Source organism: Scyliorhinus canicula, chromosome 16, assembly GCF_902713615.1.
Source record: "Scyliorhinus canicula chromosome 16, sScyCan1.1, whole genome shotgun sequence".
Classification (NCBI taxonomy): Eukaryota; Metazoa; Chordata; class Chondrichthyes; order Carcharhiniformes; family Scyliorhinidae; genus Scyliorhinus; species Scyliorhinus canicula.
The window spans coordinates 50,623,370-50,646,378 of NC_052161.1; the positions used below are offsets into that span (position 1 = coordinate 50,623,370).

The window sequence follows — 23,009 nt, forward strand, 5'->3', positions numbered from 1 at the left end:
TAATTGATTTTATTCTAACTATTGTGTTTACAAATACAGTAATTTAGCAATGAAGAGTATTTAAACTTAGAGGGCAGAATTCTCTCAAAATATTTCTAAGCATGGTCTCCGGCAGGAAATGAGGTGCGATTTTTTTTTTTAAAGGGCGTTGTGTCACCGTCAAGATCCCCTCCTCCCACCCCACCAACATTGTTGGCAACAGGCCTCTCTACCACCAACCCCCCCCTCCCCCCGCCAGTGCCAACCTGGCAGTGTCCCCAGCATCCATGGCAGTGCCAGTACTGCCCTGCCATGTCGCTGACCACTCAGGGGCTCTAATGGCCTCCGGGTCCCCCAGCATCGTCATCACATCTGGTTTCCGGTGGTGGAGACGAGTAGTGATTCTCGCCGGCCTGAGCTGCGCCCGCAGAGGGAGATTACCGGGAGCTTGGAGAATCCAGTTGTAAACTGACAAAGCATGTTTAAATGCTTATTTAAATATGCTAATCTGGTTCACGCCCAGCGAAGGTGTAAACCAGTTTAAATTACGTGCAACATGCTAAGCGCATTGTGCTCTGTTCAGTATCCTGAGCTGAGTTCTCCGATTTTGAGGCTATGTCTGGAGCAAGTGTCTAGTTTTATGACCAAAAAAATTGGCGAGACCCCCAGCACCGACCCCCTGACCAGTGAGGGGCTAGAAGCTGCGCCACGTAACACGGTCTTCGTGAGATAAACGGACGGAGAATTGTCGGGTCCATGGCCGTGCCTGCGGGCCACCCTACCAGTTTCCCCAGCCCTCTCTGAAGCCCCCTCCCCCCCCTGACTATGGCAGCGCTGGACACAGTCCGCACCCACCACTCCGGCACACGTGGCCTGTGCCATTGGGAACTCGGCCCATCGGGGGAGGAGCATCAGGGGAGGGCCTTCAGGTAATGTCCTGAGGCGGTCCCAACGACGTGCAGCATACGCCTCGATTTTGCCATTTTGGAGGGGGGCGGAACATCCGAAAACAGGCGCCACCCCCAATTTGGTCGTAAACAGGGATTCTCCGCCCGATCTCCGATTATGATATTGGCGTCGGCAATGGAGAATACCGCCCCCTGTTTAGAATATCTCCCACTATTCTGGCATAGCAGGACGCGCGCCTTGTGTAGCATGGACAAAGAATTGCCCTTACATAGAATCAAATTCCAATGGGGGGATACATGGTACCTTGAGGCTCCTCCGCAAACCATCCCCATGGCCTTTTTCATTGAAAAGGTCATCTAGTTCATTAATGTGTGGGTGATGTCGGACTACAGAAGCTTTGGGAAAAGCAGCATCTTGGCTGCCCACCACAGGCCATGTTTTATGAGACTGCCAGCATTTTAGCTGTCTCCCAGGGAAGGAAGGGTCGACATCCCTCTCAGGCCTCGCCATGGCCTTTGAGATGCTGCTGCTGGAGGGAACCACTCTTCCAATTGTCAAGGTCTGCCTGGCCTCAGCACAGAAATAAACATTCCTATTTACCTGTGAGAGCATCTCAACATGGAGGTACTCTTTTTCTCCTTGCAGGTTTGGCAGCTATCACCTCCATTGGTGGGACCTCAGAGCTGCTGGCCCTCTGATTGAACTGGCAGCTTGGAAGGGCAGGCTGTCACCCTTCATTGGATGGTGTTCATGGTCGTGGCCTCTTAATTGGATGCTGCTGGTAAAATTACCTCTATCATCCCGCAGCATACTGGCAGGGGCTCAAGATACAGCATTGGGCCCAAATGAGGCACCTTTGGATTGCTGATAGAATTCTGGCCATTGTCATTGAAATCAGCGTGAAATATTCTGACAATCACCATGATGTGTTCATTTTGAATAAGTGCACCATTTCTACATCATTTGAAGACACAAAAAGCCTAGGTGACAGCTGTTTAGAAATCAGGGTTACCTTCTTCAGCTGTGACTGATGATGATTTTCCCCATAGCAACCTCAGAGCAGCAGCTGACAGGAACTATCATTAGGTACATGCCTTGAATACAGCGAGCGCTGGAATGCTCAAATGCAGATCCTGCTGCACAGACTTATAGAGGAATGGTCTTTGCTGTATGCCTGAGCAAAGGTATCTGGAGTAATCACATTTGTTTTTGTTGTACAATGTTTGCTTATCAAAGAGGATTGAGGGTGCAACAGTACCGTAATGTGGCCCTTCCTGAAAAAACCTTGTTTGGACCAGATGCACCAAATTCCTTCACCTGTTAGTCAATGTGACTGTCACAAATGGTAATTATACTGCTTCCCTTTGTGAAACCTATACTGAGTGTGTCAACTGTTTCCTTGCTTTTTTCTGCATTAGTAATTATCCATGGTCCACAAAGGACAAAAACATCTCCCTCCATTTTTTGAGAAAGGTGATTGGCTACATAAAGCGTGATGGGTACCACTCCAAAAAAGGTGGCGTAATGCAACGAGACAGCCCTCCATGAACAACTACTACATTATAGTCTTATCTTAGAGGGCAGCATGGTAGCACAGTGGTTAGCACAGTTGCTTCACAGCTCCAGGGTCCCAGGTTAGATTCCTGACTTGGGTCACTGTCTGTGCGGAGTCTGCACGTTCTCCCTGTGTCTGCGTGGGTTTCCTCCCACAGTCTGAAGTTAGGCAGGTTAGGTGGATTGGCCAATCTAAATTGCCCTTCCTGTCGAAAAAGGTTTGGTGGGGTTATTGGTTTACAGGGATAGGGTGGAGCCGTGGGCTAAGTAGGGTGCCCTTTCCAAGGGTCGATGCAAACTCGATGGGCCGAAAGGCTTCGATCTGCACTGTAAATTCTATGATTCTATGATTCAAAGGCATTAATGTTGTTAAACGGAGCTTGAAAAATGGATAAGTGTCATGAGATGGCTCCTCAACAGTTAATGCCATGTACGTTCACTGCATGAAATTACCCAGCACTTCTTCAATCTTTCGAGGGTGCTTCGTGGGTTATATAGATGTCATGCTCAGGGAAGCTGCCTTATCTTCCCTCCATTTATAAAAATATCTGGTGTAAAGTAGCTCAATGACTGTTTCTATTCAGTGGAAGCATAAAGCTGTCAGCTCTGAATCATAACACTGATGGTGTCCATGAACACTAAATTCAACTGTGACCATGAGTGAAGAGGATCAGGAGAAGGTCTAAATTACGACAATGGTTTTTGTCTAAAGACAACTCTTCACCATTGTAGCCGCGCACAGTATCAGTCAGGAGCCTTCTTGAACAACAATAAGTGATTTATTGGTACTAACAACAGAGTTAATTATGCACAGGATGAGCAGTTGGAAAACGGGTCTTTACTGTTTGACTACTTCCCCATTGGCTAAGGTTCGCACGCTCCCATGCCAGAGGCCCCCGCGAGTCTTGTGCCCCGCGAATAATCAACCCTTAAAGTGGCCGTTCCAAAACAACCTTCTTTATTTTATCACAATTAAAACTGAAATAGAAATATATGGGCGGAATTCTCCGACCCGGCAGGGACGCAATTCTCCGCAATGTGGAGAATCGGCACCATCGGCATCGGCGTGGTTGAAGTGGCGGCGGTCGGGGTATGTGCCGACTCCCCGACTCGGGCTGGCATGGGCCGGGGTGCCGATTCTCTGGGCCGGATGGGCCGAGCGACCGTCAACAAAAAGCTGAGTCCCGCTGGCGCCATTCTAACTTGCTGTGGGCTTGCGGGAGCTCAGCGTTGAAGGGTCCGGGTGCGGCCTGTGGGGGTGGGGGTGGTGGGGGGAGGGGCCGAGGGGCCCTCCGTGGTGGCCTGGCCCGCGATCGGGACCAACCAATCGGTGGGCCGGCCTCGCTGCCCCCCCGGCCTCCTTTCCTCCGCGCTGGCTCCTGTAGCCCTGCGCCATTTGGCACCGGGGCCGCCGTGGGGAAGTAGGCCACTGCGCATGCGCTAGTTGGCGCCGGCCCAACTGTGCATGCGCGGACCCCACAGCGCTGGGTTGAGGCTGTGATCGGCAGCTGGGGCAGCGGAGGCAATCCTAGCCCCCTGTAGGCCGCAGAATGGGGTCCCGGAATGGGCGCCGACGCTGGAGTAAAGCACTTCCGTTTTTACTCCGGCGTCGGCATTTAGCCGCCCGTTGGGAGAATCCTGCCCATAATATGCGCTGAGTAATTTGGGGGGGACTAAAGAATGCAGTATTTGCAAGAGGAATGTGAAGGTTCAGCTGAAGCGTGACAGTGATTGTCCATGTGGGACTGTGGCATTTTCCCACTTTCTTTGAGCAGTTTGGTGTAAAAGTGTGCATTCTGCAGGGTCCTAGCTATGAAAAATATTTAAAGATAATTTTATAAGTCCATTGTGATGAGCTCTTTGGCCAAACTTTTCGTCACCTTCCCTGCTATCTTCCCATATGGTTCACTGTCAACATGTGTCTGATCACTGCTCCTGTGAAATGTCTTTGTACATTTTACTATGTTGTAAGGTACTCTACAAATACAAGTTGTTGTTGGTTAATCCTGTACATTCACTGAAGAAAGTTGTGGAATAATGACGAGTTTAGATTGTCTGACTTAATCTGATGAAGAAGGAAAGAACGCTTTTGGAAGAATTTAAGGTTCTACTTTATTTCATCAGATACAATGAAAATAAATTGATTTAATTACATTTCATTCTCCAGGACTGAATAGAGATGGTGAAAATGTAGTCCGATAAACATATCGGCAATTGTTTGAAATGCTAATGTTATATTAAATGGACTATTCTGGCTAGAGTGAACTAGCAGCCAGTATGAATGCTCAAACTTGCATTTGATTAATAGGTATGTTTAAACTGCTGCTTCTGTATATAGCCCCTGTTTAACGTAACTCCTACTGGTCTAAACAATTGCAGTCTTTTAACCCTTTTTAAGAAGGTAGTGGCATTTCTTCACCAGGTTAAAAAGAGCAATACTGTGGTATATAATTAATTCACAGCAAGACACAACTAAAGCAATGTTCTCCTCACCCCCCCCCCCCCCCCCCCCCCCCCCCCCATCCTCATCCTCTTCACTCCCCTCCTCCTCCTCATCCCCCACCTTCTCCTTGACTCTGTGCAGTGATCTGTGTTTACTTTCTAATCCAAGCATTGGGAAGGCACAGAAAATATTTGGAGTTTGGGTATGATTGATGGTATACAGGTTTTAAAACCTCTGAGGACATTGTCTAAACTGAATGAATCATAGAATGCCGATGCACATTCCAAAGAGCACATTGACCGACTACCCCCTCGCCACACACCCCAACTGTCAAAATAAACCTAAAGTTCTGCAAATCACTGGTGCATCAAGACTTTTGTTTTCTACATGCAGTGAGTTGATTCTGTCCAACATCGATGTTGATGCAACAGGAGAGTGGGAGTGCCTCATCACTACCTCCCGTGGGAACAGCAGCAAAAAGGTAGAGCTTATGGTGCTAGAAACTGCTGCACCATACTGTCCTGCAGAGCGAGTGACCAATAATAAAGGGGACTTCAGGTATGTACAGCTATAAGCAGTTAAAGTATGGATTATTTGCAACTTTGCAAAAGTAAACTGCTTTCCAAAAATAGAAAGAGCTCAGTTGCCACAGAATAAGGATCTCGATGCTAAGTTGCAAAGAGAAAATATTTAGTTGTTAAATGTCGCATATTGCTAATTGAAGTCAGCAGTTAAATCAGCAGCTAGTTCTACAGTGGGTTAAGCACTTCAAGACTTGAGTTCAGGTACACCCTGATGGCATGAATGTCTCTTCTATCTACTCACCATAAGTTTGAGTTTGGAAAGTGGCAAAGGCAAAATCCTGCAGATGCTGGAAATCTGAAATAAAAACAGAAAATGCTGGTCATAGTCAGCAGCAGGCCTGGCAGCATCGTGGGAAGAAGTGGAAACAAGAAACAAAGTTAACGTTTCAGGTCGCTGATCTTTCATTAGAACTTAAAAATCGAAAAATGTGCTGGAAAGTGTCAACCCAGTTCTGAGTTACCCAGGATAAAACTGACCGTAAACATGGTACAAAGTTGTGAAGATTGGCTACACTTCAGCACTCATTTTTAAACTCTGCTCTCTTTGAACATGGTACTCTGATGGTTAAATGTTACCTTTCGTGGAAAATATTCCATTTCTCTCAGCATGTAATTAGAAACTGGAATTGAAGGTAAAATCATTAAAATTGATATTTCACAAGACTTTCAAAGGAGGTCTCAAGAGACTGTGCTCTCCCTCACTGTAAGCTTCCTTTCTGGGTTCAACATACTAATCTTTGGCAAGTACCCCTGGAGAATAAATTCTGGTTGTAATCACAAGAGAGATACAAATAAGGGAAACTATTGGCCATCCAGCTCATATATCCAGAAAGATATTACAGTCGTCCCTTCCTCCACCATCACAATATCCAACTGTTTCCTTAAATAGTCCCATGGGATGTTTTATGTCCACCTGAAAGAGCAGATGGGGCTTTAGGTGAACATGCTTAATCAAACAGATAACACCTCCAAAAGTACAGCATTCTCCTTCAGTACTGCAATGTCAGCCAAGATTATGGGCTCATCATTGGAGTGGGACTTTAACCAATGACTTTCTGAATAAGAGATGAGCTATTACAACCAGGCAAAGGCTGCCATACATATAACAAAATGCAGGAAATACTCAGCAGATCAGGCAGAATCTGTGGACAGAGAAACAGAATTAAAGTTTCAGGTCATGCACCCATCATCAGAACAGGCACTAGTACAAACACCCCACACCCTAACCATCTTGGAACATGCTCCTCCTATTGGCAGCCAAGCCAGCCCACCATTCTTCTGCATCCGCATTGAGAGCTCTGCACAGCATCACCGGTGGAGGAGCAGCCCATGACCACTCCTACTCACCCAGAATGTTGGCCAAGAGCATCACTGGCACATCACTAGCTGTACCCCGGTTAGCTCGGGATGCTCCAAAGTGCCCGATAGTCATGTGTGCGATGGCAAAGCAGAGCACTTTGGGTTGTTAACGATCAGTGCTCCCCCTGCCTGGATAGCGGTCACTGTCTCTGCAGGATGAAGGGGGCTAAGGCTAAGAAACTGCCCAACAATGGGATGAGTGTCCATAAATTAACACAGACAACCTGGTTATTTTAGGGTATAAAACAATCTAACATGAATGAGTATAGGGGAAATCTATCTTGCAGAAATATGCCAATTATATCTTGGGGATGTATTTTGTAGCATTATTTTAGACACAACAGAAAGAACACTGTGCTCTATGATTCTTTGCCACATCACTGTGAATATAGAAGATTATTTTCCATTGAGTCCTAACATCTGGTGAAGTGGCATTTGACTCAGATTGCCATTCCCCTCGTAATCTCATTGTAGGTGCGTTTTCCAAGGCCTGAGTATTGAGCCAGCCTTAACGTGGGGTGCATCCCTCATTGTTAGGCCTTGGCTTAATAAACAAAGTAGACACACAACAATCTTGGATAAGACGGCTATTCATTATCCCAAGCTTTGTTTCGTGTACACGAGAGATGGACCTGGATAATGCCAAGATTGATCTACTAAAGACTCACAAAAACACATCAATTATACAATTTCCAAAATCAATAACGCACCCCAGTTGGACTCAATCCAATCCCTGAAGCTATCATGTTCAAGCTGATCCAATAAAATTGTGATCAACCCATGATTGAGCCTCATCCTGTCACCTGTTGTTTACCAAAGGCTTTTATGTCCATTTTAAGTCACATAGAATATACAGTACAGAAGGAGGACATTTGGCCCATCGAGTCTGCACCGACCCACTTAAGCCCTCACTTCCATCCTATCCCCGTAGCCCAATAACCCCTCCCAACCTTTTTGGACCCTCAGGGCAATTTAGCATGACCAATCCACCTAACCTGCATGTTTTTGGACTGTGGGAGGAAACCGGAGCACCCGGAGCAAACCCATGCAGACACGGGGAGAACGTGCAGACTCCACACAGACAGTGAGCCAGCGGGGAATCGAACCTGGGACCCTGGCGCTGTGAAGTTGTTTTCCCCATCCTAACATCCTGCCCACCGATTGTTCATTAGGGACAGGATGGCAGAACTGGCATCCTCTTTACTCCATGGATTGTTTCAGAGGATATTGGGGGCCACCGATGAAACTTATTTACATGCACTGTGTAATCTGCTCGTCACACATCTCCTGTGTCTCAAACACATGGGCAAATTAGCTAGCCTAAATCCCATCATGCATTTTGGCCACTGCTTGTAGCTAGAGTTTACATGATTATCACTTCTATGTCCTAAAATACAGGTTTAATGGTTAATGATGATTACCCAGTAAACTTTCTATAATTAATCTCAATCTTTAATAAACTAACTTATGTAAAACTACTCTAGTGGCATCCTAGCTATTCAGTTTTAAGAGGTCTCACTGCTGGACACCCCCTTCACTCATACCTTCAAATCCAGGCACTGCTATCTTGCCTGACCTTCCGATTCAGTCCTGGCAAGATCCGTGCAGTGTCACATGTTCCCGGGGCCTACTGTCGAGGGTTATCGGGTCAAAGGTGAGGAGACCACATCGCTTTCTTAGGACAGTAGCTACCATAAACCAGACAGGTTGAAAGGTCCAGTACAGGGAAAACGTAAGTGTATAAGATAAGTGGGACTGGGGGGAGGGGGGGGGAAAGAGTGTCAGACAGTTGTGGGGAAAGGGTGAGCAGTCTGAGGAGGGGCAGTGGGGTTCAGCCAGCGGGTGTCAGTTGGGGAGGGAGGGAGGGGAAATACTTTGGGGGCAGGGGGTCAGCCCTTTGCTCCAGCCCTGCTCTCGGCTCCCTGCCTTTTTGTCCTGCGCTGCTCACTTTTCTATCAAGTTTACTTTTGCTTGTATCCTATTAAGCTGAGACCGAATTAAAGGTCACAACTCTCTCGATACTTAAGAGGGCTGCAGTCAGGTGAGCACAGGGGAAGGGGTGGCTTTCTGCTGCTGCTTTGTTAATCTGCTGGTCAAATCCACAATCACACTGGGGAACCAGTTACTGTGAGAGCAGGAAGTAAAATCCTAGAAAGGGCTGGGGAAAAATAGTGGATTTATGTTTCGGAGCCTTCCACAGGGAGCAAAGTAGCAATTTTTATGAAGGTAATCAATCTTTTTTGTCTGATTATCATTCCTACTGGTTTTCAGTCTAAATCACAGAACGTCATGCTGAGCTATCAGCTTTCACCTTCACAGTTCTGACAATTACCCCCAGGTATTCAATGCCCTTCCCACATGCTACCAAACACAATTGGGCTCATTAATGTGTTGCCACATTCCAGGACCAACCCCAGTGCTATTAGAGACTGGTACCATCATTATCAGATCATAATACCGCATAGTTATGACAGCAATTATTAATACTTTTATTAGAAAGAATAAAGCAGAATATACGTATAAAGCTTATCCTGCTGTTATTTCAAGATTCCTTGCTGTAACAACTATTGGAGTATTATTTAAAAAGTACACTTTTTTATTTACTCTACTACCTTCACTTTACTACAGATGGCCTCGAACATTGGCTGGTATCACAGCTTACTACACCTGTGCTCGATATCCATTTGGATCTGTGCCTTATTACGGAGACCATCGGCAGAGAAAAGCTTGGCGTAAATGTGACAGAAGTGGACGCTGGGAAGAAGGGAATTATACAGAGTGCGCCTATGCAAATGAAGTTACAAGAGTCCTTCATGCATTCAGCCAGGTACTTACCAGTATAACCAAGTATGACAGAGTTCATAACAGCCTTAATCTGACTCTTGGTGGATCAGATTGGACAATGCGTTAAATAACGGTTTGCAACTTTACGGCCCATATTTGAGACCCCTGTCATGAGCATTCAGCGCTACTGGCTGCGATAGTTCAAAGTAAAATTAGTTTATTGCACATTTTCAATCCAGTTCTGGGTTTGCGGGAGGGGGGGGGGGGTTGCAGGTGTCGGCTGTTGGACAATACCTTGTTATTGCTTCCAGAAATGCAACGAAATGTGTCCTAGAATCTATATGCAAGAGAAACAAATCCACAATTTATCTTTTAAGAATATTGGGCGGGATTTTCTGGTCCACCAGCCGTATTTTCCAGCGCGGCACGCCCCCACCGGCAGCGGGATTCTCTTTTCCTGCAGCCAGCCCATAGGGTTTCCCATTGTAGTCACTCCTCACAGTCAGGAAACCCGCGGACGTGGGTGCGCTGATGGCGGACTGGAGGATCCGACCGATGGAGAATTCTGCTGCTTGTGTTGATTAGCTGTAAATGAGGAGCTAATCTTTTGAGTAGAATGTGGAAAAGTCACAGTAACCCAGTAGGGATGCTCTTGTGAGACTGAGCTCAAAGTTTGACAAAACAGAGACCACTGCACCTTAGCATGTAACTGGGAATACACCAATAGAAACATAGTCCAATCATCACATACTTCAGCTTGAAATTTCAAATAGTCGGTTGTTATTATTCAAAACATCATGCTAATTATGTACCTTTGAAGAATTAAGTCATTTTCAAATCACGCATGCCCTTCCCACGCGCAGGATATCATTAATGAGGATGTTAGACAGTATAAACCCTGTTATTGTACGGTATTTTGGAAAATTTATTCACAGTATTGTCACATAGTTTGCTCAATAATTGTAAACTTGGGCTTTGTTTATATGCAGAAATACAGGCCAGTATTTTGTGCTTCATTTTGCATCGGGTGTAATTTACGACAGGAGCACAAAATCTCATGAGAGACCCAAATTGCATTATGTGTCAGTGTGAAGTCCTGTCATGATTGACCCCCCAACACCCGCACCAGTGACACAACGGGATATCAGAAGCCCCCTTCGAATGAATTAAAATCTAATTATCAGACCTACGGCCTAATAATCACTCCACCTACCAACAACCCCCCCCCCCCCCCCCCCCCCCCCCCCCCCCCCCCCCCCCCCAGTTACCTTATCCATTCACGTCGGCATGAGGGCACTGGCGGGGGCCTGTTCATAGGGAAGGAGTGCAGGGAGAGTTCTATTTTTACTTTATGAAGGAAAGGAAACAAAGAAAAGGTGGAGGGGTGGCTCTCTTAGTTAATGATGGTATTAGCACAATAGAGAGGGAAGGTCTATGTTCAGGAAACCAGGATGTGAAAATGCTTTGGATAGAAATGAAATGAAATGAAAATCGCTTATTGTCACGAGTAGGCTTCAATGAAGTTACTGTGAAAATCCCCTAGTCGCCACATTCCGGCGCCTGTCCGGGGAGGCTGTTACGGGAATCGAACCGTGCTGCTGGCCTGCTTTCAAAGCCAGTGATTTAGCCCTGTGCTAAACAGCCCCTGTTTAGCCCCTGGATAGAGATGAGCAATGGTAAAGGCAAGAGTTCACTTGTAGGAGTCATTTTCAGGCCCCGTAATAGTAGCCGCATGCTAGTGTGCCACATACAGGAAGATATGATTGGAGCTTGTAAGAAAGGTATGGCGATAATTATGGGAGAATTTAATCGACACATAGACTTGAAAGTTAGATGGACAAAGGTAGCCTGGATAAGGAGTTCAAAGAATCTTTTCAGGATAGTTTGTTAAAACAGCTTGCTCTGGAGCCAACAAGAGAGCAGGTTATTCTAGACCTGCTATTGTGCAATGAAATGGGAATAATCAATGATCTTCTTGTGACGTTACCCCCTGGTAGCACTGACCATACAATGATTGAATTCTGCATTCAATTTGAGAGTGAGAGGAGTAGGTTCATGGCAATGTTTTAAAACTTAAATACGGACAATTATGAAGACATGAAAGCAGAGCTGGCTAAAGTGAATTGGTTAATTAAGTTAAATTGGTCAATAAAGATGCAGAGGCAAACATTTAAGGGTATATTTCAGAATAGACAGAATAGATACATTCCAACCAGGAAGACAAAGTCCAAAAGACAAACATGTCGGGCGCGATTCTCCCAAAACGGGAGAAATCGTAAAGCTGGCGTAAATACCCGGGCGGGTTTTACGGCAGCGCGCCCCTTCCCGACCGGGGACCGATTCTGGTCCCCGGTCGGGGCTAGCAGCCCGACGCCGTAGGCTCCGGCAAGACGGGCTTAACGAAAATCGTTAAGCCCGCTTGCCGGAGTTAGCGCCGGCTGACGCGTCATATGACGTCAGCCGCGCATGCGCAGTTTGGAAGACTCCAACCCGTGCATGCGCGGGTGACGTCATCGCGTTTTTGCGCGAAACCCGTGCATGCGCGGGCCGGGTTGCCCCTCAGCCGCCCCGCGAATGGATACTGCGGGGCGGCGGAAGGACAAGTAGTGCGCGGGCATCGGGCCCGCTGCCCGCGATCGGTGCCCACCGATCGCGGGCCCATGGCACCCTTGGCACGGCCGTGGTACGGCCGTGCCAATCGGTGCCATGGTTATTAATAGCGAGTTTGTGACGCCGTTTTTACGAACGGCAAGACCAGGTGTGTTTGCCGTTCGTAAAAATGGCGTAAAGGGCTGGGACTTCGGCCCATCTAACAGCTGAGAATCGCTGCCGGCCGTAAAAAAACGGCGGCAGCGATTCGGGTCGGGACTTCGGCGGGGGGGGGGGGGAGAATAGCGGGAGGGCGGCAAAAATGTCGGGAAGGCCCTCCCGCTATTCTCCCACCCGTCGTGGGGGGCGGAGAATTTCGCCCGTCATTCCTGCTTAACAAAAAAGGTAAAAGATAGTATGAAACTTAAAATAAAAACATACAATTGTGCAAAGATAGGGGGAAGGTCTGGAGATGGGACTGAATATAAGGAACAGCAAAGGATGATTAGAAAATTAATATGGTGGGAAAAATTTACGTGTGAGAAAATGCTCGCCGGAAATATATTGTTTATAAATATTTTAAAAAGAAACAAGTTGACAAAGTAAACTATGGTCTGATAGAAAGTGATCCGGAGAATTGCTAATGGAAAACAAGCAAATGGCAGATAAATTGAGCAGATATTTCAGTCTTCATTAGACAATACAATTAAAATCCCAGAAACAGCTATAAACCTTGAAATGGAAGGAGAGGTATTATAACCTGCCTGCTTACCATTGGCTGGGGACGAATGGCAATCCCACAATTCTTACGGAGTATGAGCTTCCCCAAGGGGGAGAGGGGGGAGGGGGCGGAGGAATCATTAGCAGATTCCATGCATAAATAGAGCTGGCCAGTATGGAACCAGCTAGAGAGGAGTGAGCAGCAAGGGAGTTACTGCTGCTGTTCTGCTGTTGTGTGTGTATAAATAGTTATTGTAAATAAATGTTATTTCTTTCTATTCTACAACTCGTGCTGGATTCTTTGTGGCCCTCACAAAAGGAGGAATACAGGAAAATTATAATTACCAGAGAAGTGGTACAAAGTAAATTATTGGAGTGGTGACTAATGACCAGGTCCTGATGATTTAGTGAAAGGGAAATTATGCTTAACCAACTTATTGGAGTTCTTTGAGGAATTGGCATGTGCTTGGATAAAGAGGAACTGGTAGATGTAGTGTACTTAGATTTCCAGAAGGAATTTGATAAAGCGCCACGTCAAAGGTCATTGCAGAAAATAAAAGCTCATGGCATAGGGGATAACATATTGACATAGATAGAAGATTAGCTGGCCAAGATGAAGCAGAGGGGAGGAATAAATGGGTCTTTTTCAGGTTGGCAAGATGGAATGAGTGATGTTCCACAGGGGTCAGTGCTGGGACCTCAAGTATTTACAATTTATATTGATGACTTCGATGAAGGGAATGGAGGGCGGAGGGGGTGTCCCATTCCCCCCCCCCCTCCCCCCCCCACCCCCCCAGGTGTTGTCACAACTGGCCCAAGTTTGTGTGAATCAGTACTACACAACGCACTTGTGAGGTCTCCCAGGTGTAGGTGATGAATCCTGGGCCATGGGAAAATCAGGCCTATGCATATTTAAATAAACATATCTGGATCTTGCCCAGTGAGATCCAGATTGCGATGTCAGCGGAATATCACGTGACATTTCGAGCATCGTGAATCTCATAGGAACAGAATTAGGCCACTTGGCCCATCGCGTTTGCTCTGCTAATCAATCATGGCTAATATGTTTCTCATCCCCATTCTCCTGCCTTCTTCCCCATAACCCCTGATTCTCTTATTAATCAAGAACCTATCTGTCTTATGGTTTCCCACCTCCTTGGGGATAATTCAGCCGCTTATAGCTTATGAAAATGAGAATGAAATTAATGTCACAAAGGTAAAATCCATACCACCAAGGTTGCTAGATCTTTGTTGGCAGCTTTTTCTAGGTCAGCAGTGAGCAAAATCTGGGCCTGTGGCACTAGCCAGCAAACTATCTGCAGCATCAAGAGGTTTTAGATTAACTCAATGAATAAAACTATTGTGAATAATTGCTTCAATTTAGTTGTGTTTTGATGGAAGATTAGATCTATTTACTCTGAGATCTGCTTTATGAGCAGCATCTGATGGTGTTATCTGACTGGCTCTTTGTTACTGCTGCTGAGCTGCATTCATTTAAAATGCCACAAAGCAGATAAAAGAAATTGCAGCTTCTAATCATATAATTTGTCCTCCTGGTTTTGTTATGATAATAGATTGAAATCTTTTTGTTCAGTGTATGGTGATGCTCCAGATAACAGGACAGACTCCATTTTCTGAGTTGAGGGAGCATTCTGGTTAATTTATATATTTATTCAGCAAGGAAGAGATGGAAGTGCTCAACAACCGTTTCATTTCAACTTTGACCTCAGTGACTGCATCAAAGTTCATGTCAGGTTATGATAAAAATCCAACAGTATATTGTTCTCGAATGCTAATCACAGGGGGCTAAATTATGTGCCTCACGACACTGGAAAAAAGTTGTGATCACGCGGAGAATTGCAGGTAATCCAAAAAAAAATCAAAATTTACACCCACCACTGATTCCAATCACACGCTCTGGTCCTTCGCTGGAGGCAACGTAGATGTTTCCGCACCTCGTTGGTGGATCTCTGCAAAACGGTCATTTGCACGGATTTCAATATCGTTAGCGGCTTGGGCAGAGTACGCTCTGCCCTTCCATGATGATCCACTCCTCTTAGGTGGAAGTCTTGAGGGCACAAATTAGTGCAAGTATTAACAAGCAGGGCCTGGGAGCCATATTTGTGATAGGGAAGTGGGAGGCTAAATATACATTTAAAAACCCCGTGAAGATTGTCAGGCTTGCCTGGGCCGGGGGCAGTAACAGGGAACATTGAGGTCCCGCTTCCGTGGACTTGGAGTGTCACCCTCGGGATTGGGGTGTCCTGGCTCAGTCCTCCATTGCTGCAGTCTGTCTTTTAAACTCACCCTTTTGTTGCTCTTTACGGGCTCCTAGCTGTTCACTCAGTTGAGTGCTGTCTGCGACCTTTGAATATTCAGAAGGCCTCTGGTCATCTGGGAACCAGAGCACCCGGAGGAAACCCACGCACACATGGGGAGAACCCACCCAGGTTGCCCCTCTGGACATCCTCAAACCCCAGCGGTGTTATCAGGGGGATGGGTATGGCCAAGCTCAATCAGGGACCTGACAGTCCTCAGTAGCATAGTGGTTAGCACTATGGTTTCACAGCACCAGTGTCCCAGGTTCGATTCCCGGCTTGGGTCACTGTCTGTGTGGCTACTGCACGATCTCCCCGTGTCTGCGTGGGTTTCCTCCAGGTGCTCCAGTTTCCTCCCACAAGTCCTGAAAGACATGCTGTTAGGTAATTTGGACATTCTGAATTCTCCCTCAGTATACTTGAACAGGCGCCGGAATGTGGCGACTAGGGGCTTTTCACAGTAACTTCATTGCAGTGTTAATATAAGCCCACTTGTGAAAATGAAGATTATCATTATTATTATTATTATTATTATTAAGTGTTGCCCCACTGCAGAGGAAGCAGGGGGTCAGCAGAGCTCACCTCAACCAGAGGACACCTGCACCGTAACTTTTAGAGCTGTCCTTGATTCTCTGCCCCTCTCAGGGCAGAGGGATCACCAGTTACCCGACCCCTCAAGATCACCAGCTGTCTCCTCCTGTTGAGGCTGGTAGCGCTGACTGCCTCCACCACCACCTCCCAGGTGCTGTTCAGGAGGGCAGGATTGTGCCTCTTATCCACCCTGGATAAGAGGGTGTCCCTCCTCCCCTCACTGGCATGGAGCTGTGGGCCCACCTCAGACTCCCGGCCTCGGGGGAGCGGAGGTCTTCTGTAAGCTATCTTCTTGGCTGCAGTGAGTGTGTGGTATGTGGAGGGCTAGAAAAACAGCTCCAGCTTCCAGGCTCTTGGCGCTAACTCCGGCCCCAGTGGTTAGAATGTCCGGGAATTCCTCTGAGTTCACACCGTGTGCTGGCCCATTTGCACGTGCTGACTTGCTTTCTGAATAGCATCCCTTATGGAAATGCAAATCACACAACATTCAGTCCCTTGTGGCAATACTGAGGACGGGATTTTCCTTCAGCTGATGCTGAAATCGGGAAAAGCAATTGAGTGGAGAATTTGGCGTGACGCCAAAATTGTGGCCAGCGCCGGATGCCTGCCAAAATGCCATGCAGTGGTGTCAATGCATTCTGCTCTGCACGTATAGTAAATGCTGTCCACATATCATTAGCAGGCCTGAGCCGGTATTCTCTGGAGCCTCCGCGATGCTCCACCTCGGTCAGGAGGAATTACCATGGCGGCTTTCATTTTGTGGCTTTAAAAATCAGGAAGCAAGTGCAGTGGCCAATGAGGGACAGAGAGGAGTTAGGACATGCGCGACCGTGGACTGCGAGATCGGCCACTGGCAGAGCTACCTGGGGTGGGGAGAGGGGAACGTGCCAGGCCCGGGGGGATGGCAGGGGCTGATGAGGACATGGGTCTTGGGGTTCAGGGTGACCCCCACGAGACCAGGGCGCCGAGGCATGGACCGGAATTGTCGCGGCCTGCAAGACAGTCACCTTGCTGCGCACCCGACTGACAAACCATTCTCCACCCCACCAACTACCGCCCCCCCCCCCCCCCCCCCCCCAACCAGTTACCACCAAAGGCGGGCAGCACATGGCCCACCCACGTAATCCCTGCAGGAGGGTGCCAGATGGGGGCTGAAGCGCATACCACTGGCATGGGTAGCGTCAACCACCGATACCCCTGGCAGCAGGGATGGGGGCCACAGGCAGAGGTTTCCATGGTACTGGGCACCAGCGGGGCCAGGGGTTCAGAGGGCAGAGTGCCAGGGGGGATGGCTGGGGGTGGGGATGGGGAAGGAGGATGGGGGGAACTTGCAGGATCTCCAGTGCAGGCTGAGGCCACCTTGTAACCCATTGGACCTGGTTGGCTTGGGGGTTCGCACCATGCTGAGATGTCTGACTTTCACCCCCTACAGACAATGGACTTTGGAATCGAGGCAGGAATGGTGGCCTTCATCCTAGTCGCCGCAGCCCTGAGGGATGCACTGAGGCTGTACAAACTAGAGCTATTCGATTGAGGCACTGCAGCAGGGGAGCCTACCCCAGCGTAACAGGAGCCAGCCGGTGAGAATGGGGAGCTGGCCGCCAAACAGGCTGAGGAGGAGGTTGAAAGGTGGCACCGACTCAGGCTTTGTGTGCACCAGCAGCCCCTGTCTTTCAAGGACCTGCCGGCGAAGACTCCGGCGGAGCAAGGGGACAGTGCGACATATCTGTCAGTTCTGGCACATCTGGCACCGCAAGGGTATGGGGAGTGTCAGAATATACACATCAGTATATAATGGTGCAGACACACACACTGACTGACACACTGCAAGACCAATCAACACACACAACACAACAGCCAATCACCAGTTAGAGCACGCTCACTATAAAGCCAGAGGGCACTAGTTTTCCCGCTCATTCGGGATGCAGCCTCTGAGAAGGACAGAGCTCACAGCTTGCAGCACAGATCTTCACCATGTGCTAACAGTCTAGACTGGTCAGGATAGGCATAGGTCTTCAGTTTAATCTAACATAGTGTCGATCCACAGTGAAAGTATGTTCAACAGTTCCTAGCTTAATAAAATAGTGTTGTACTATTACAAGTGTTGGTAGTCTGTATATGTTACTGCTAAGGTAAACGCAGTCTCCACAGATCCAGAGTTCCCAACACATCAGGGAGGACACCCGCTCCCAATGGCCGTCAAGGTGAGGGTCGCCCTGAACCTTTACGCCATGTGGTCCTTCCAGGCATTAAGTTGGGATCTATACAGAATCGCACAAACCTCGGTGCACAGGTGCATCCACGCCGTCATGGAACCCCTGTATGCTTGGTAAAAGAAATTGCGAGATAAAAGAAATTGCAGTTTCTCATCATATAATTTATCTTCCTGGTTTTGTTATGATAACAGATTGAAATCTTTTTGTTTGGTGTATGGTGGTATTCCAGATAGCAGGATAGACGCCATTTTCTGAGTTGAGGGAGCATTCTGGTTAATTTGTATATTTACTCAGCAAGGTGGAGATGGAAGTGCTGAACAACAGACGTATTTCAACTTTGACCTCAGTGACTGCAACAAAGTTCACATCAGGTTAATGGGAGGAGGAAGAGGTGGGGTGGGGGGGGGGGCACCTGAGCAGCGAGCGCTGGCTGAACTAGGGTCGTTGGACCCCCCGCCCACTGCCCAACCCCCACTTCTGCAGCGCTCCCTCGGCAGCCAGCCCAGTCCATCCCTCACACCCGTCTGGCAGAGCACAAAGGCTGGTTGAAATGTTGTGAACTGGTGTTTATTGTGCAACGGTGAACATATATATAATAATAATCTTTTACTGTCGCAAGTATGAAGTTACTGTGAAAAGCCACTAGTCGGTACATTCCGCCGCCTGTTCGGATAAGCTGGTACGGGAATTGAACCCGCGTTGCTGGCCTTATTCTGCATCACAAACCAGCTGTCCAGCCCACTGAGCTAAACCAGCCACTGAGCTAAACCTGCATACATATAGATAGGTTCATGCCCTCACCCCTATCGCTATATTGTGTGCTGCACTCATGTCAAACTAACTGATGTCTACCTTTCTGGCCTTACTGGCCCTAATGCTATTTCTAGGTGAATCGCCAGGAGAGTACATCAGGAGTGGAGGCGGTTTGCTGTGATTCCTGCCCTGTTACCTGAGTCCCCTTTCGTGGCCGTCCTCTGCGGCGACTGGGCCAGGATGGACCCGGCTGCTGCTTGGGTGTCCAAAGTGGCGTGGTGCTGCCCTGTTCTGCCTGCTGCCCATCAGATGCACCAGGGACAGGAAGGGTGGTGTGTTGGGGGGTCTGAGGCGCTGTGCTGTTCCGGCACCCCCCGTGCGAGAGTTACCGGCATGGACCCCATTAGCTCCTCCTCCCTCGGTGTCATCGATGGCCCAGGGGCGGGTAGCCCGCCTCTCCTCTATGATGTCCAACAGGGTCTCCAGCTCGGCATCTGAAAAATGGGGTGCCACTCTGTGCTGCCATCTTGTTGGCTGGGATGAGTGTGTATGGGGAGTGCTTATATGCGGCCGCAGCTTGTCACTTCACAAGTGTCAATCCCGACGAATCCGACACCGTTTTTCATTGGAATCGATTGTGTTCCATGTGAGCTGGTGCTGGCCCATGAATGGCTGATGAATTGTTCTGGGTGGGTGGCAATTTTGCTGTCATAGAAGTCCACCAATTCATTCTTGCCATCAACACTTAGGGCGTCAGCCGAGGTTCCCTCGGCAGCATGCCCTCGTCGGCAGCGGGATTCTCCGTTCCTGCCATCTTCCAATGGGATTTCCCATTTTCGCCACCCCACACCGTTGAGTAACCTGTGGGCGTGGGTGCCCTGCCAGCGCAGCGGAGAATCCCGCCACCTGAGAATTAAGTCCTTTGTTTCTGAAATGGTGAATCCTGTCCTTAGTCTCCTAAACGGAGTATCCTTCTTAGGAAAGAAGCCTCTGCTGCTCCTTTGTTCTGACAGATTTTCAGGCAATACAGGAGTGTTCAGTGACCATTTCATTATGAATTCCAGAATCTATATCCTCTCTGATTTCCTTTGCCGTCAATTTATCTCCTCAGGTTAACGAGCATCAGTGTGGTGAATACTTGCCACAGCATCCGGAAGTCAGGTGTAACAAGGGAAAGGTGCAAAGGGAACTTGCCTGCATTGTTCTAATAGTGTGTCTTAATCCCAAAAGGAGAAACTTCAAAATAACATAATTGGGAAATTTCTGTTTCTGTCATTAGAATGTGGAATTTTGCTCTACACACTGGATTTGAAGCTGAGGCTATAAATTAATTTAAAAGAGAATTAGGTTGTGAAAAGAGAATGTTAAAGGAAAAGGGGTATTGTGAATTTGAAGCAGGTGGCTGACGTGGTAAAGGATCAATAGTGCAGAATTGACCGTCTAAGTGACCTGTTTTGAACTACAAGAATCTACGAATTTAGCAATATCCCCATGAGAATCTTCGTGTCTGTGCAAAATGGGTTGAACTTTACACGGATATTAAAGTTATGTCGTGTAAATCTCAAACTGACTGCAAAGCAAATTGGAGATTCCTTCCATGGCGTCTCGCTCTGCTTTTTTCTGTAGTCATGTTGGACTCTGAGTCCAGGGCCGGAATTCTCCAGCCATTCACTGGTGGTGACATTCTCTGATCCTGCCGGCAGCGCACCCTGGCACCCTCGCCTGCTGGTTTTCTGGTGGCGTGGGATGGCTTCAATGGGAATTTCCATTGACAATGGCGGGAGCAGAGAATACCACTGCCAGCGAACAGCGCTCTGCCTCCCACCACCAAGAAACACGTGGCTGGGAAGCCGGGGAATCTTGCCCCACAGCAGGTTTGGGCTCCATTAATACTGCAGTTACAGGGGTAGTGCAATGTTTATTTCAGCTGCGCACAGAGACCCTGCAGCCTTTGAATCATGTTGGGTATTTCATGATTATTTTGAGCTCTGGATCCTGCTGGTATTGAACAAAGAACAATACAGCACAGGAACAGGCCCTTAGGCCCTCCAAGCCTGTACCGATTATGATACCAACCTTTGCCAAAATTAGTGGGATTGGTGGAGTTTGCCATAACTGTTGGAGAAGATACTGAGGGATAGGATCGATTCACATTTGGAAGAAAATAGACTTATCAGTGATAGGCAGCATGGTTTTGTGCAGGGCAGGTCATGTCTTACAAACCTAATAGAATTCTTTGAGGAAGTGACAAAGTTAATTGATGAGGGAAGGGCTGTAGATGTCATATACATGGACTTCAGTAAGGCCTTTGATAAAGTTTCCCATGGCAGGTTGATGGAAAAAGTGAAATCGTATGGGGTTCAGGGTGTACCAGCTAGATGGATAAAGAACTGGCTGGGCAACAGGAGACAGAGCATTGTGGTGGAAAGGAGTGTCTCAAAATGGAGAGCGGTGACTAGTGGTGTGCCACAGGGATCCATGCTCGGACCACTGTTATTTATGATATACATAAATCATCTGGATGAAGGTATAGGTGGTCTGATTAGCAAGTTTGCAGATGATACTAAGATTGGTCGAGTTGCAGATAGCGAGGAGGACTGCCAGAGAATACAGCAAAATGTGTGTGCGTGGGTTTCCTCCGGGTGCTCCGGTTTCCTCCCACAGTCCAAAGATGTGCGGGTTAGGTGGATTGGCCATGCTAAATTGCCCGTAGTGTAAGGTTAATGGGGGGGATTGTTGGGTTACGGGTATGTGGGTTTAAGTAGGATGATCATTGCTCGGCACAACATCGAGGGCCGAAGGGCCTGTTCTGTGCTGTACTGTTCTAAAAAAAATATATAGATAGATTGGCGAGTTGGGCAGAGAAATGGCAGATGGAGTTCAATCCAGGCAAATGCGAGGTGATGCATTTTGGAAAATCTAATTCAAGAGCGGACTATACGGTCAATGGAAGAGTCCTCGGGAAAATTGATGTACAGAGAGATCTGGGAGTTCAGGTCCATTGTACCCTGAAGGTGGCAACACAGGTCGATAGAGTGGTCAAGAAAGCATACAGCATGCCTGCCTTCATTGGACAGGGTATTGAGTACAAGAGTCAGCAGGTCATGTTACAGTTGTATCGGACTTTGGTTAGGCCATATTTGGAATACTGCGTGCAGTTCTGGTCGCCACATTGCCAGAAGGATGTGGATGCTTTAGAGAGGGTGCAGAGGATGTTCACCAGGATGTTGCCTGGTATGGAGGGTGCTAGCTATGAAGAAAGGTTGAGTAGATTAGGATTGTTTTCGTTGGAAAGACGGAGGTTGAGGGAGGACCTGATTGAGGTCTACAAAATTATGAGAGGTATGGACAGGGTGGATAGCAACAAGCTTTTTCCAAGAGTGGGGGTGTCAATTACAAGGGGTCACGATTTCAAGGTGAGAGAGGGAAAGTTTAAGGGAGATGTGCATCAAAGGTTTTTTATGCAGAGGGTGGTGGGTGCCTGGAATGCTTTGCCAGCGGCGGTGGTAGAGGCGGCATGATAGCATCATTTAAGATGCATCTAGACAGATATATGAACGGGCGGGAACAGAGGGAAGTAGATCCTTAGAAAATAGGCGACAGGTTTAGATAAAGGATCTGGATCGGCACAGGCTGGGAGGGCCGAAGGGCCTGTTCCTGTGCTGTAATTTTCTTTGTTCTTTGTTGTTTCAAACCCTCAGCACTTCCTTATACCGGATCCCTCTATACCCGTCCTATCCATGTGTTTGTCAAGATGCCTTTTGAACGCTGTTAATGTATCTGCTTCCTCAACCTCTCCTAGCAACGCGTTCCAGGCACTCACCGCCCTCTGTGCAAAAAGCCTGCCTCACACATCTCCTCTAAACTTTGCCCCATGGACCTTAAACCTATGGCCCCTGGTGACTGACCCGTCCACTCTGGGAAAGAGTGCCTGCCCATCCATTCTATCTATGCCCCTCATAATCTTGTAGACCTCGATCAGGTTACCCCTCAACCTCCGTCTTTCTAATGAAAACAGTCTGAGTCTATTCAGCCTCTCCACATAGCTAACACCCTCCAGACCAGGTAACAGCCTGGTAAACCTCAACTGCCCCCTCTCATAAGCCTCCACATCATTCTGGTCTTGTGGTGACTTGAATTGTGCGCAATATTACAAGTGCGGCCTTACCAAGGTTCTATACAACTGTAGCATGACTTGCCAGTTTTTATG

General features: G+C 47.8%; 1 protein-coding gene across 2 annotated transcripts in view; it reads left to right on the plus strand.

Moving 5' to 3' along the window:
• Positions 1 to 23,009, plus strand: part of LOC119951080 (adhesion G protein-coupled receptor A3-like) — a 664,838-nt gene that overhangs the window by 391,826 nt on the left and 250,003 nt on the right. Inside the window, exons 8-9 of one of the 2 annotated variants that reach the window (XM_038774125.1) lie at positions 5,258 to 5,443; positions 9,457 to 9,655. In XM_038774125.1, the coding sequence (XP_038630053.1) occupies positions 5,258 to 5,443; positions 9,457 to 9,655 (385 nt within the window). The remainder of the gene's footprint in view (positions 1 to 5,257; positions 5,444 to 9,456; positions 9,656 to 23,009) is intronic. The other variant, XM_038774126.1, reaches the window with a different exon arrangement.